Source organism: Oreochromis niloticus, linkage group LG17, assembly GCF_001858045.2.
Source record: "Oreochromis niloticus isolate F11D_XX linkage group LG17, O_niloticus_UMD_NMBU, whole genome shotgun sequence".
In the NCBI taxonomy this organism is placed as follows: Eukaryota; Metazoa; Chordata; class Actinopteri; order Cichliformes; family Cichlidae; genus Oreochromis; species Oreochromis niloticus.
Genome location: NC_031981.2, coordinates 2119318 through 2132049, shown reverse-complemented (window position 1 = coordinate 2132049; position 12732 = coordinate 2119318). Strand labels below are relative to the sequence as shown.

At 43.2% G+C, this 12732-nt stretch overlaps 1 protein-coding gene and 1 long non-coding RNA gene across 2 annotated transcripts; one reads left to right on the top strand and one right to left on the bottom strand.

The window, feature by feature from the left end:
* Positions 1–920: 920 nt before the first annotated feature.
* Positions 921–5657, top strand: mob3a (MOB kinase activator 3A). Its single transcript, XM_003445057.5, has 4 exons — positions 921–1152; positions 2076–2654; positions 3767–3969; positions 5138–5657. The coding sequence occupies exons 2-4, from the start codon at positions 2237–2239 to the stop codon at positions 5165–5167; spliced, it is 651 nt and encodes a 216-aa protein (XP_003445105.1). The 5' UTR covers positions 921–1152; positions 2076–2236; the 3' UTR covers positions 5168–5657.
* Positions 3259–5161, bottom strand: LOC112842649 (uncharacterized). Its single transcript, XR_003214535.1, has 2 exons — positions 5038–5161; positions 3259–3601 (listed from the first exon to the last, which is right to left on the bottom strand). It is a non-coding gene; the product is annotated as an uncharacterized LOC112842649 (long non-coding RNA).
* Positions 5658–12732: the final 7075 nt, after the last annotated feature.

Genomic DNA, 12732 nt, shown 5'->3' with positions numbered 1-12732 from the left:
AAAAATGCTTGGTGACAGTTCTGCCACCAAACATGCTTTTTATCCATTATTTGTAGAGTTTGGTTGTACAAAGGTGTCAGATACTCAATTAGAAAGGGTGACGATTGAGCCCAAACTGTCAAACAAGGAAGAAATATCATAGATTACCTAATAACTGAGCAGGTGTGTGATGTCGAATTAACTTAAATTTAGATTTGTTTTAAAGTTAGTCTTAAGTCCTAATGTGGGGCTGTGTTTGTGTGGGAGTGTATGGGACATTTCAGTGACATTGGTGGGTAGTCTGACAGTTTCATATATGTTTACGTTTATGTTTATTTATATAGCACAGTTAATTACAACGGCAGTGTTTGCCAACATAACTTAAAAATAAAAGAAAGACAATAAACTGTGCAGGTTACTAAATTTGGACCTTTTGTTTATTATAAGCACACATACGCACATATCGTTTCATGCCATAGTTTCCCCTTTGCAAAACTGAAAAAGAATTTTGTTTCTTCAGTATATACTGACACTTAATTCAAAGGGCTTGTAGCTTTTGTGTGACTTGTAACTTTTCCTGCTTGACCTTCTGTAGCATGGCTTGGGTAAAAGATAGACTGTAGAAAACTGCAGACTGCAAACTGTGAGGTACTGAGTCAAGATGTAGGACGGGAGAGCAAAGGATCAAAATGCTGTGTAGTCCCACATAAAAAGAGACGTGGTCAGGATACGGGCACAGCAGGAGTCATTCTTCCAAACAGTGAAATGAGAAAACCCACACTGGAAACCTGATTTAGTTTGTGAGCAGGTGTAGGTGATTAATACATGAAAACTGCCCTTAGGTCAGAGGGAACGCAATGAAATGACCAAAACTAACATGAAAGTCTCCACATATAGTGGAAAAATCAGTTCCATTACTTTGAAAATCCTGAATCCGGAAGTCACCGCTAAAGCCGCTAGCTTGGCGCTGGTGTACTTTTCGTTTCACAGGGAGGAGTCAGACATTAGTTTCTTTATCAAAGTGACATGTTCGTGCCGTTATTTCTAATTCTACGACATGTATCGCACCGTGTGTCCATAATGTAGCCCGTCTGTGGTATCGACATAAAGCTATCGATCAGCGACCAGATACTTCTCGACAAAAGGTCGAAGGAAACAGGAAGGCGGAAACAAGTAAGTTCGGGAAAGTGGCTTTCAACTGTATCATTTCGTCACCCTGTGAAGAGCCGCCCGAGTTAACAGCTGCCCTTAGGCGGCTTTTCCCCTCGTTTACGATAGCGTGTGTGTGATCCGGGTTTGTCGTGTGTTTATAGCGGGTTTATATTTGCTGTTTTATGGAGCAACAAGTCCGGCCGAGTTAGCTAGCGTCACGTCACGAATAAACTTCGCGCCGCCGTCATGTGCCCCGATGTTTAATCTCTGGCTTTTATCCTAAAAATGTGCTTAAAAGCGACACAAAGCCCTCCATACAATGAGCAATGAGGATCTGATATATAGATGGAGGCGTAAATAAACACGGCAATGTCGTGTTACGTTGGCAACACGCGGTTTGACTTGGTTTTATTGTCATTCGGCATATTCTTGATTTCACGGCGGAATTGGTGTATGAAATAGGAAATGACTCACCCAGACACCATGTTTCATCTTTTAAGGTTAATCTCTTTCTGCCGAGGCTTGTCGTTTGCAGACAGCCTCTGTTTCAGCCAGCCTCCCAGTGCTGCAGTCTGGTCTCAGATCAATTATGTCGGGCAACTGGGCATTTTATTCTGATATTCTGATTACAGCCAAATTATTTAGTTGTGGTGCTCTCTTGCTTAAAATTTCTCGCACGACCTCCATTTCTTTTCCGGTTTAACAGTTTTATATCAGCCTAGCATGTATCTAACATATGATTCATGACTGGGAAAAATCCAAATCTCACTGTTGTTTGGCATTTTAGACACTAATTTAACTAACAAACTTGCTGTTTGCAACCCTAGATTTTAATTGTTACATACACATGCAATCAGGTTTGACAGGAAGTAGACATTTCTATGTAAATGTGCATATATTAACCAAATTCTGCCCTTTTCTTTTTCTCCTTTTATTGTACACAGGACCGCAAAGTCAGAGACTCAGTCCAGATAAAAACCACGACAATCCGTAACCAAAAAACCCACACTGGCTGTTCACACAACCTTTTGACAGCTTCCATTTCAACGGTAAATCATTCACCCGAAGCGTTCGAACAGATCGTCTGCCGCCACCACATGCGACCATGTCCATGGCCCTGAAACAAGTCTTCAACAAAGATAGGACATTCCGGCCCAAGCGCAAGTTTGAGCCCGGGACGCAGCGCTTCGAGCTGCACAAGAAGGCCCAGGCGTCCCTGAACGCCGGCCTGGACCTGAAGCTGGCTGTGCAGCTGCCCCACGGTGAGGACCTCAACGATTGGGTGGCCGTCCACGTGGTCGACTTCTTCAACCGCATCAACCTCATCTACGGCACCATCAGTGACTCGTGCACCGATCAAACCTGCCCGGTCATGTCGGGTGGGCCCAAGTACGAATACCGCTGGCAAGACGAGCACAAGTACAAGAAGCCGACCGCCCTGTCAGCTCCCAAATACATGAGCCTGCTCATGGACTGGATCGAGGTACAGATCAACAACGAGAACATCTTCCCCACCAACGTTGGTAAGTGTTGAAATAAGCCACGAGTTTCACAATTGAAGAAAACGTCCCGTACGGCGTCTCAGCGGTTGGTTCAACTCTGTCAAGCAACCAGCCCATTCACAGACAGACTGTGGCCACGCTTCGATATGGTTACAAAGCCATTCCAGTCTAGTTCCAAAGTTTTATTTGGTGATCTTATGACTTTTGTTCAGATTTCCTCTGGTTTTCCGTTAGTAAGCAGATGAGGCAGGAAAAGAAAGCAGATTTTTTAAAATTTTTCTCCTGTTGGTGTTTTAACCCAGTGGCTCCCTGCACGGGTGTTTGCACCACAGGAAGGGTCACATAGCAGAAAGATGGGGAGCTGATGCTTTAATATGTCTTTACTTTTATGAACTGAATGGCTATAATGAGTAACCTCTATTTCATTTTAATAATCCTTTCGGCATGAATCATTCAGAACGCAGAGAAAAGCCACTTAAATGATTAACGCGTAATAAGTACAGAGGAAAATTGAAATGAGACGCGTACGATTCACATCTGAAATGTGAAGCCTGTTTTTCAGCGTCTGCAAGGCCACATATGTCAGCTTACCTTCAGCGCTGAGCATTGCTAACATCACAGTTAATCTGCTGCAGTGGAATTTGTGGTTTTCTATTATCTCAGAGTGTGTTTGTGTGCCCTGTGCTGTGGCTCAGCAGCTGACTGACTGACTGCAGAAACATGCCAGCCAGTGGATTTAGAAATGGGTCACAGGATGGACAGTAAGGCTATGAATAGAAACGACCTCTGACGCGGCCGCCCTCTGGAACACATTCTAAAACATTATTTAATTAGTCAAAGCAAAACGATGTGCTGAATTAAGCACGGGTTGGGAGATTATTCGGCACACAGAGTCGTGTCGATTTTCCGATCGTGTCCGATTGTGACACTGGCCGCGTCTGCATCCGTTTGGTGGCTGGTGTCCAGGCCTGAGGGCGAGAAGATGGGGAAAGGTTAATGTAGAAAAACCAGCCTCACTTTTAATTAAATGCATCAGTAATTTCAAACGTGTCTGTTTACTCCGGAGCAAATAAAAGGTCACCGCAGACTGACCGCAGCCTTCTCGCTCTGTCTCCCATCTGCTTGACTCCCAGGTACTCCCTTCCCTAAGACGTTCATGCAGGTGGCTAAGAAGATTTTGTCGCGTCTGTTCCGGGTGTTTGTCCACGTCTACATCCACCACTTTGACCGCGTGAGCCAGATGGGGGCAGAGGCTCACGTCAACACCTGCTACAAGCATTTCTATTACTTTGTCACTGAGTTCAACCTCACGGACCACAAAGAGCTGGAGCCCCTGGTGAGTAGACGGTAGATGACATCGAGCAGTGTGTGTGCTTGTGTAATAATCAGCCCATGTTAAAACACCGAGATGCTGCATTTGAATGGACTGTGACACAAAGCTGCATTTTAGAGCAATGTACATCAGAGATTTCAGGCTCATTTTGCATCGTGGGCCGGACCAGCGAAACTCCCTTCTGTAAGCTTAACGGCACAAATCAGTTTTTCCACTTGATACAGTTTTTCTATTGTAATAAGTGAAACGGAATGAAAGAAATCTGTAAGCATGACTTTTAGGGCTTAAATTGTCAGAAATAAATGTATAGGACTAGTGGGCCATATTGGAGCATTTGACTGGCCATTTCTGGCCCCGGGCCTTATGTTTGGCAACCCAGGTATACAGACTGTCACATTTCCTTTAAATTATCTTTTGAGAAGTACAACAAAGAGCCCGATTACTGCATTATCAGATCATTCTAGCACATCGTTTGATTTAGGAAATTAGAATTGGCACCCCTATTGGTCAAATCGTGTAAGCGCAAGATTGTTTCTAAACTTCCCCAAAAACTTGTGTGGCTTCTCTGTATTTCAGCATGATGTTGCTTATTGGGTGATGCATAAATTGATAGCTATAGATGAGAAGATGTGAGTTTAAAAATGACGCTGTGGGTAAACTGTATCCTTTGTTTAGTGTAGCTAATGAAAACTGCAGTCATGTGATGCCTCAGTGGCCCAGGGATTTAGGTCACTGGTTTTTAGGCTGCAACAAAATGTCCTGTGTACAAGCTGCAGATTGCTGCAGCCTAATGCGATGAGTGGAAAACTACAATAGTTAAGACCCAAGTATGAGCACACCAGAGAAATGCAGGACTCTCAAAAAATGAGTCTTTGCAGTTTGTGTTTGTTTTAAAACTGATTTTTTTGTCTTTCCATTATTCTGAAACCCAAATTTATTATACTGTTAACTGTCAAAGACGAGTGCTCACTCTGTCAGAGGTGTGTGTGTGTGTGTGTGTGTGTGTGTGTGTGTGTGTGTGTGTGTGTGTTTTGACCAAAAGGCTTGGACTGCTTACTCTTTGTTTCCCACCTGTATGTTGCCTACAGCAGTGTGTTGTCATGTGATCAGTGATGAATTGGCTTTGGAAAGGTTCGCTCAGCTGTGTGCTGTTTGTTTGTGTCTGCCACAGAAAGAGATGACCTCTCGGATGTGCCACTGAGGGACCTGAGGACACGGCGAATGGATGCATCCGTCCATCTTGAAGACTGCATTGGAGAACGGAAAACGAGCAATCAAATCCAGAGTCTATTTTTATATTTAAGTACTGTAATCTATTTTAGCTGCATACTGTAGGTTTAACCAGGAAGCCTGTTGCGCCAGGGCGTTCTGCTCCTTCTGAAAAGTTTTCAGACATTTTATCAGAGCACAGTATTAAGAGGTCTATGTTTGTGTTCATGTTTCTTCTTTTGAATCTCAATCATTCCAGGATGCTTCCTCTTTTTTTTTCTGTTCCAAATGATCTAAAATTAGTACGATTTCTTACTTTTCATCTGTAAATCTCAGTATGTTCTTACATTAAAGTGATTCTCAGCTCTTTCTGATGCCGATGGTAATGGGCTGCAGCATTTATTTTTTTTTTAAGTCATAAAAACCTTAAGATTAAACTGAGGGAAACGGAGGAAATAAACAGAGTATTTTACTGAACTGAATCCATTTAAAGTCATTCATTTTTATTGGTTAAAACTCATATGTGCAGACTAGATACTGTAATGGTGACTCAGACATCAAGGCTGTTATCTTACACGCTGGGCTGAAAGCCATCGGGCCACGTTCTCAGATGTCAAACCTGCAGGTGTTTATTGCAGATACTCTTGGCAGCTGAAGGTCACACGAGACTTGAACCTCACATGACAAACACAAGTGGAAAAACATGATCAACAGGCTATATTCACTAATGTCCACCAGGAGGCGTCAGACTCCCAAAACCTCCCCCTGTCCCTGAGCTTTCTATCCTGTAGTTACTGCTGTACTCTTATGAAATCTGCTCAATGTCCCACTTTGAGTCAAGAAGGGGGGGAAAGAGGAGACCTGATTCGGGTGAATGATTTGGCTAAGCTGGTTATGTAAGAAACAGGCCAGACTGTACTGTGACGAACACAGAGAGGGTTTGTTTTTGGATGAACGCTGCTTAATGTGACTGAGCCAACAATAGTCCCGAACAACAACATCAGTGGTTGGAGTTGGTGGAAGTTATCAGCGCTTATGGGCGGGGTTATATAAATAGTCACACAGTCTCATTACCGCTGCAGGGGGGCAGTTACTCATAATAAACCGTTACTCATTCATCTTATTCAAGGCAAATCATGTAAGCCATCGTTCAGAATGGCCCCTTTAGGTACAGCTATGTAGTATATGGGTGTAACATCAGTCTTTGCAAAGCTCATAATATCTAACACTGTTACACACACACACACACACAGCTTTCATCACTGCGTTATGTCAAAAAGTGGAAAATTACAGTTCACTGTTGCACCCACTCTCTAACCGCAGTTTACAGGCAAAACACCAAACAGGTTAATTCCTTGAATTTCAAAATAATAGCACTTCCTGTTCGCACTGTCTGTAATAAATGTAAACAAAAGCTCTGCAAAGCTCAGGGCTTCTGTCAGTCAAGTGTTTCATCTCCCAAAACCTCACCACACTGCAGTTACACACCGGAAAAACAGAATGATTTCATCCACGAGGCTTTCTGGAAACATCTTATTTAAAAAAAACAAACAAACAAAAAAGTCAGGGCCACAAATTTAGAATGACATCTTCAACTTTTTTTTCCTTTTTTGGTGCTTGAAGAGTAAGTCATTCAAAGACTGAAAATGTCTATTTAATCAAGAGACCTCAACATTGCATCAAGCAAAAAAAAAAAAAAGTTGGACAATTTAGGCAACATAGTAACTATTTTTTAATACAATGTCTTTAAAGGACACGGTCTAATTCCATAGTCAGAAAGAAACATTGTACTTCACTACATCTAGTTACTATTTACATATATCCATGCACATAAATAGTAAGGACAGTCTATGGTTTCTATTGATTCATATGATTAATAACTAAAGACTTTCCTCTTTTAGAAAGTACGAGCTGATTCATATATGTGCTAGTCTGTGGTTACTAGTTCCTTTACCATTAGGAATTTTGGAAAGGAAATATGTGAAGCTTGTAAATTATTACTTTCTGATAAATTAAGCCACAAAACATTTATAAATATACAGCTAAAATAATTAGTAAAAAATTATTCTGATAAACATTTAAATGGTCCACTCATTTATTTTATCGCCCTTTTATCTTACTGAGCACTCAGAGCATTTAAGGCTACAGCCCTGTTCACCCATTCAGCGCTGTGTTTTATGCCTTTAGGTGCTTTTTATGACTTCTTTTAACTGCCGACCTCCCCATTGGTAAATAACCTGCTCAGCCACAGCCACCCCTTCAGCTGTTGTTCATGTGAAAATATTCCACGGTTTCAGCTTCGCACAGTTGAAGGATGGTTTCAGTTTCTTCCAGCGGTTTTAATGTAGCTTTAAAAATTCTCCTTTGGACAAAGCTGGCTTTGGGGATTTGACATGCCTCAGTATTTTCTGAATTTTTACAAATCAGAATGAAGAAGGTGAATCTATAAAGGAAACAATCACTAGCTGCACTCCTGTATGAAATTTTTTTTTCAATTTTAATGCACAAAAACTGCACATTCATCTTCATATTCAGGGCTAAAATGAACCCATTGTCACCTCCTTCCATCAAGCTGGACAAACACATTTTGACCTATACGATAAATATGAATTTTGATAAGAAACAAACATGATGTAACAATGTGCCACGGTTAATTCACCCACTGGAATGACCTCATTGCCTCCTGCAACCTGATCCTCTTACAGGAGTGTCCCTCCTCTCACAGTGGAGTCAGTTCCTCTGAACACTGGGCTGCACTCTCTCAGCACGCATTACGCCTGTTACGTGTGAGATGAGATGTACCCGCCTTGCGCTCCTCCCCTCCCTCCTTCCTTCTCTCTCCCGCCCTCACTGGCGTGTTTTTCTCCTTTGGAATGTACCAGACAGACTCGAGGGGCTCTGCGATCGGCAATGTGAAGGGAAGCGCTGGCTACAGGCCAAGAACAAGCTCCAGCCAATCAGACAGAAGCCTGTCCAACTCTGTGCTCAGCAGTTGCCCATCTGTTGTTTTCGTGGTACAGTGTGGTTATTTACATACAATCAAAAAAGGGCTGGGATGTAATGTGAGTCAGTAGTGCCGGACTGAGGACACACCCTTAACGGTTTTGCGGCACATGACTCAGTTGCATCATGCGGTTGTGCAGCTTGTACAGATGAAAAGTGACGATAATTTTAGGACATTGGAGGTGGAGAGGCCTCGTAAAAAGTTCCAGTAAGATAATGACGTATTTAAATGAGGCCGAAATTTGGGCAGATTCAGCTTCTGGTTACTTGAGCTTGAGGCTTGGAAATAAGACTGGTAAGGACTAGTCAGGAAGCACTCTGTAGATGTCCTTCTGGGCCCTCTGTGTTTCACTCTGCCACTAAACTCAACAACCAAAACGCAGTTCTTCCTGAAAATCCAAACCCTTGTGGATCATTATTGCTGGAACTGTTCAAAAACCGGAGTTTCCATGTCTCTGGCGAGTTGGGTGTTTCTCCCTGTCCACAGCAAAGACCCATTTCCCTTTCTGCTGTGGACATGCAAATGCACATCTGTACACTGTAATTCTCCCTAATGCTTGCATAATGACAGTAGATTTATAGTCATTAAAAAGCGGAAGCCATGCCTGTTCCAACATGTCTTAGACCTACTCCTTACACAAATGTTTCTAAAAAGTATTGCTAGAACATTTGAGTTAAGTGAAAGGGCTGTAAGGTGAGGGCAGAGAACAGATAAAAACAACAACAACTACTTAGTCATACAGCAGGTTATTTAAAAGCTAGAAGTGGCACAAGCTGTAGTGCCCAGGCTGAAAGGTAAAAATCTAACATTTCAGCCTCTCCCTGTCTGAATCAAAACGATCGGTGATCGTTTTTGGCTCAAGAGTTTGGAGTTCGCCTTGTAATCGGAAGGTTACCGGTTCGAGCCCCGACTCGGACAGTCTCGGTCGTTGTGTCCTTGGGCAAGACACTTCACCCGTTGCCTACTGGTGGTGGTCAGAGGGCCCGGTGGCGCCAGTGTCCGGCAGCCTCGCCTCTGTCAGTGCGCCCCAGGGTGGCTGTGGCTACAACGTAGCTTGCCATCACCAGTGTGTGAATGTGTGCGTGAATGGGTGAATGACTGGGTATGTAAAGCGCTTTGGGGTCCTTAGGGACCATAAAGGCGCTATATAAATACAGGCCATTTACCCATTTACCAAAACCTTAAAAACCGGATTCATATCAATACCCTTTGTTACACATGGTTATGTAACAAGCACAAAGTGCAAGCAAAAAAAGAACACAAAAGGGTTCCCCGAGGGACAAATGGAACGAGGCTGGAGCAAAACAGTCAGTGTTGCAACATTTTTTGCCAAATCGGAGAGGGATTTCTGGGTACTGGAACAATTTGATTGGCCTAGTGCGCCGTCTTTCTCTTTCTGCAATGCCCCATGCACATCCATTTCTGCCAGAGATTACATATTTCCCAACTTGTGGCTGTTTCCTTCTAAGAAGTTTGTTCAGTGAAAGTTGCTTGGAAAAGGGAGCCCTCCGGGCTGCTGTGACCTCCCTGCTTAGAAGAAGCATGCGAAAAATGTTCAAATTAGTACAAGACTGCTGACTGTGTTTAGCTCCCTAATCTTGTTGGCCTTTGGGGGTTGAATTGATACATGCCAGACGTGCATTATGTGAAAACACTTGCAGGTACGACTGCCTTTTCATGTATGTGGACAAATATGGTGCACAAACAGCACAGAAATGTTTCTGCAACAAATCCTGCTGCTCTGTACCCGAGGGTCTCTCACCACACCTGTCTCCATCCATCCATCCATCCATCCATCCATCCATCCATCCATCCATTCCTTTTCTTCCACTTATCCAATTCAGGGTCGCAGTTGGTGGGGGAAGCCTATCCCAGCTGTCACAGGCAAAAGGCAGGGCACGCTCTGGATTGGTCACCAATCTGTCACCACACACATAGAAACTCACACTCCTATGGTCAATTGATAATAACCAGTTAACCTTACTGGTTTCTGGACTGTGGGAGGAAGCCAGAGTACCCAGAGAGAACTCATGCAGGCACCGTAAAAGTGTTCAAATTCCGCACAGAAAGGCATCAGACTGGATTTGATCCAGGACCTTCACCACTTTGTAGTTTCCTTTTGCTGTTTGGAGGATATTTGAGCGCTTGCTTTCCATCCTTACTGTTGTTGAGTAGCTCCATAAAGGTGTCATTAAGAACGTGAGAACGTCATGAGAACGTGTTATGATGGGGCAATAATGCACATTTCCGGAACAACAACAAAACACTGTGATTGATCCACAGCTTTATTTCCACACATTACAAGGCTACTGCAGTGCAAAACAACAGAGACACACCTCTGTTAAATCACGTATCAAATGGTGGCCTCAGCCATCTTTTATGGTGTGGTCTGCTGGGGGGGCAGCATCTCTGCTGGGGACAGGAAGAGACTGAACAGGCTGATCCGAAGAGCCAGCTCTGTTCTAGGATGCCCTCTGGACCCAGTGGAGGTGGTGAGTGACAGGAGAATGGCGGCTAAGCTGTCATCCCTGTTGGACAACATCTCCCACCCCATGCATGAGACTGTGACAGCACTGAGCAGCTCCTTCAGTGGGAGACTGCGGCACCCACGGTGTGGGACGGAGAGATTTCGCAGGTCTTTCCTCCCCACTGCTGTCAGACTCTACAATAAAGACTTTTGCAGCTGATCAAACACACAAACCCACACATGTGCAATAAGACTGCTATACGTGCAATTCTTCTTCTGACGAAGTTGTTTTTGTATTTTCCTACTCAGTTGTATATAGTATTTGTATTTCTATTTTATTCTATTGTATATATTATTCTATTCTATTTTATTCTATTGTATATAGTATTTTATTTTATTTTATTGTATTTTATTGCATTCCAGTGTTTTCTAATTTCTGCTACATAACTTTGCACTTTTGCTGTAACAAAACAAATTTCCCACCTGTGGGACTAATAAAGGCCATCTTATCTTATCTTATCTTAAATTAAACAACCCAGGGTAATCTCCAGATTGAGCTACTTTTACGTCAGAAAGAGCTGCTGTCACCTGAAGGCACGTATCGCGGCCCGTTGCTCTCTCTTTTGAGCTGTAGTGACACAGACCCACCCCGTGCACCCCATGAACTTGGAAGTGCGATCTTGTTTTCCCACTAAACCCTGCGACTGCACCATGTGCTCCCGACAGGGGATCATCGGCCAACGTGTTACGTAAGGTTTGCTACTATTGGGCTTGTGTTTTGGGGGTAAAAGGTGAAAGGAGGTAGAAGGAGAGGCACAAAGCATCCAGTTACAAGGCAGCCGACTCCTGGAACAACCCTTACATGGTTTTAAGACACCCAGTACATGAATACTCAAGTGGAACTCCAAACCAGGGATTATATGCAGTAGGAAAAAGGAGCAGGGGAAAGGTTTGTTGGACCATGTGCTTATAGTGCAACAAGACCTGAGCACTTCTAGCATAATATATAGCATCTCTTAGTAAGCTGGTGTGCAGTTATTACATACTGTATTGTGAGAATACCTGGAAATAAGTTTCTCTGATTATCAGAAACCATTTGACTGAGCCTGTCTAAATACCTGCCTCCATATGAGCATATCACATCGAAGGCAACACTGCTGTGGCATCTCACATTTAGCAGATGGGCTGAGAGATCACACATATTTTCTGCTTCATCAGGATCCTTGGATTTCTTTCATTATCACAACCACGACACATTGTCCCCACCCCTGTCGAAACAGCTTCCTCATCAGGCTGCAAAACGTGCATGTACTCTCACAAAGGTCACAAAGGTTCAGCTGGAAATGTTCGGTTTCTGGCATGCATACCCACACAGGTCATGAAGAAATGTTGATGGCTTAGCTATTCTAAAAGATACCACATATCCCAAAAAGTAAAAACTATACGGTTTGGACTGATCAAAAAATCTAATATTTGACATGATTTCTTGTTGTATGCAGGTAAATAAAGTAATGTGTATTGAGATTTTAGGAATACTTTAGTACACTCCTCAACAGATATTTGTCTTTAAAAAACTATACATTGTTCTAGTTAAACCATAGTGCAGTGTAGCCAGCAACAACAACAACAACAAAAATAAGGCTGGCTGTATCCAGTGCATAGTACAGCTCATAGTTAAGTACACTGTGGTCCCGTTCTGGTTGTATCGTGCAACATTGCATGAGACCATGTGCACGAGTGCGCCACAGTGAAATGCTGAGGGCATGGCACCGGCCCAGTCTCTGTGAGGGAGCTGTGACTAAGACCGAGGTTTTCGATGAAACCCTGTCCGTGGTCATTCATCCCTTGGTGTGAGAGTGAAGTCATTATAATTGTAGACTAGAGAGTTTTTGACGCAAACAAACATGGGGCAGTGCTAGTAACTTGCACTGCTTATTTATGTATTCACAAAAAACACAAGGCTGGGTCTGTTTTTAAGTCGAGTTAATAATTAAAGTGTGTCTTTGACGTACAGCGGCAGCAACATAAACAGATGAGGTGATCAGGACGGTGTAAACTCGCAGATCTGGTTTGCTGCACGTTGCAC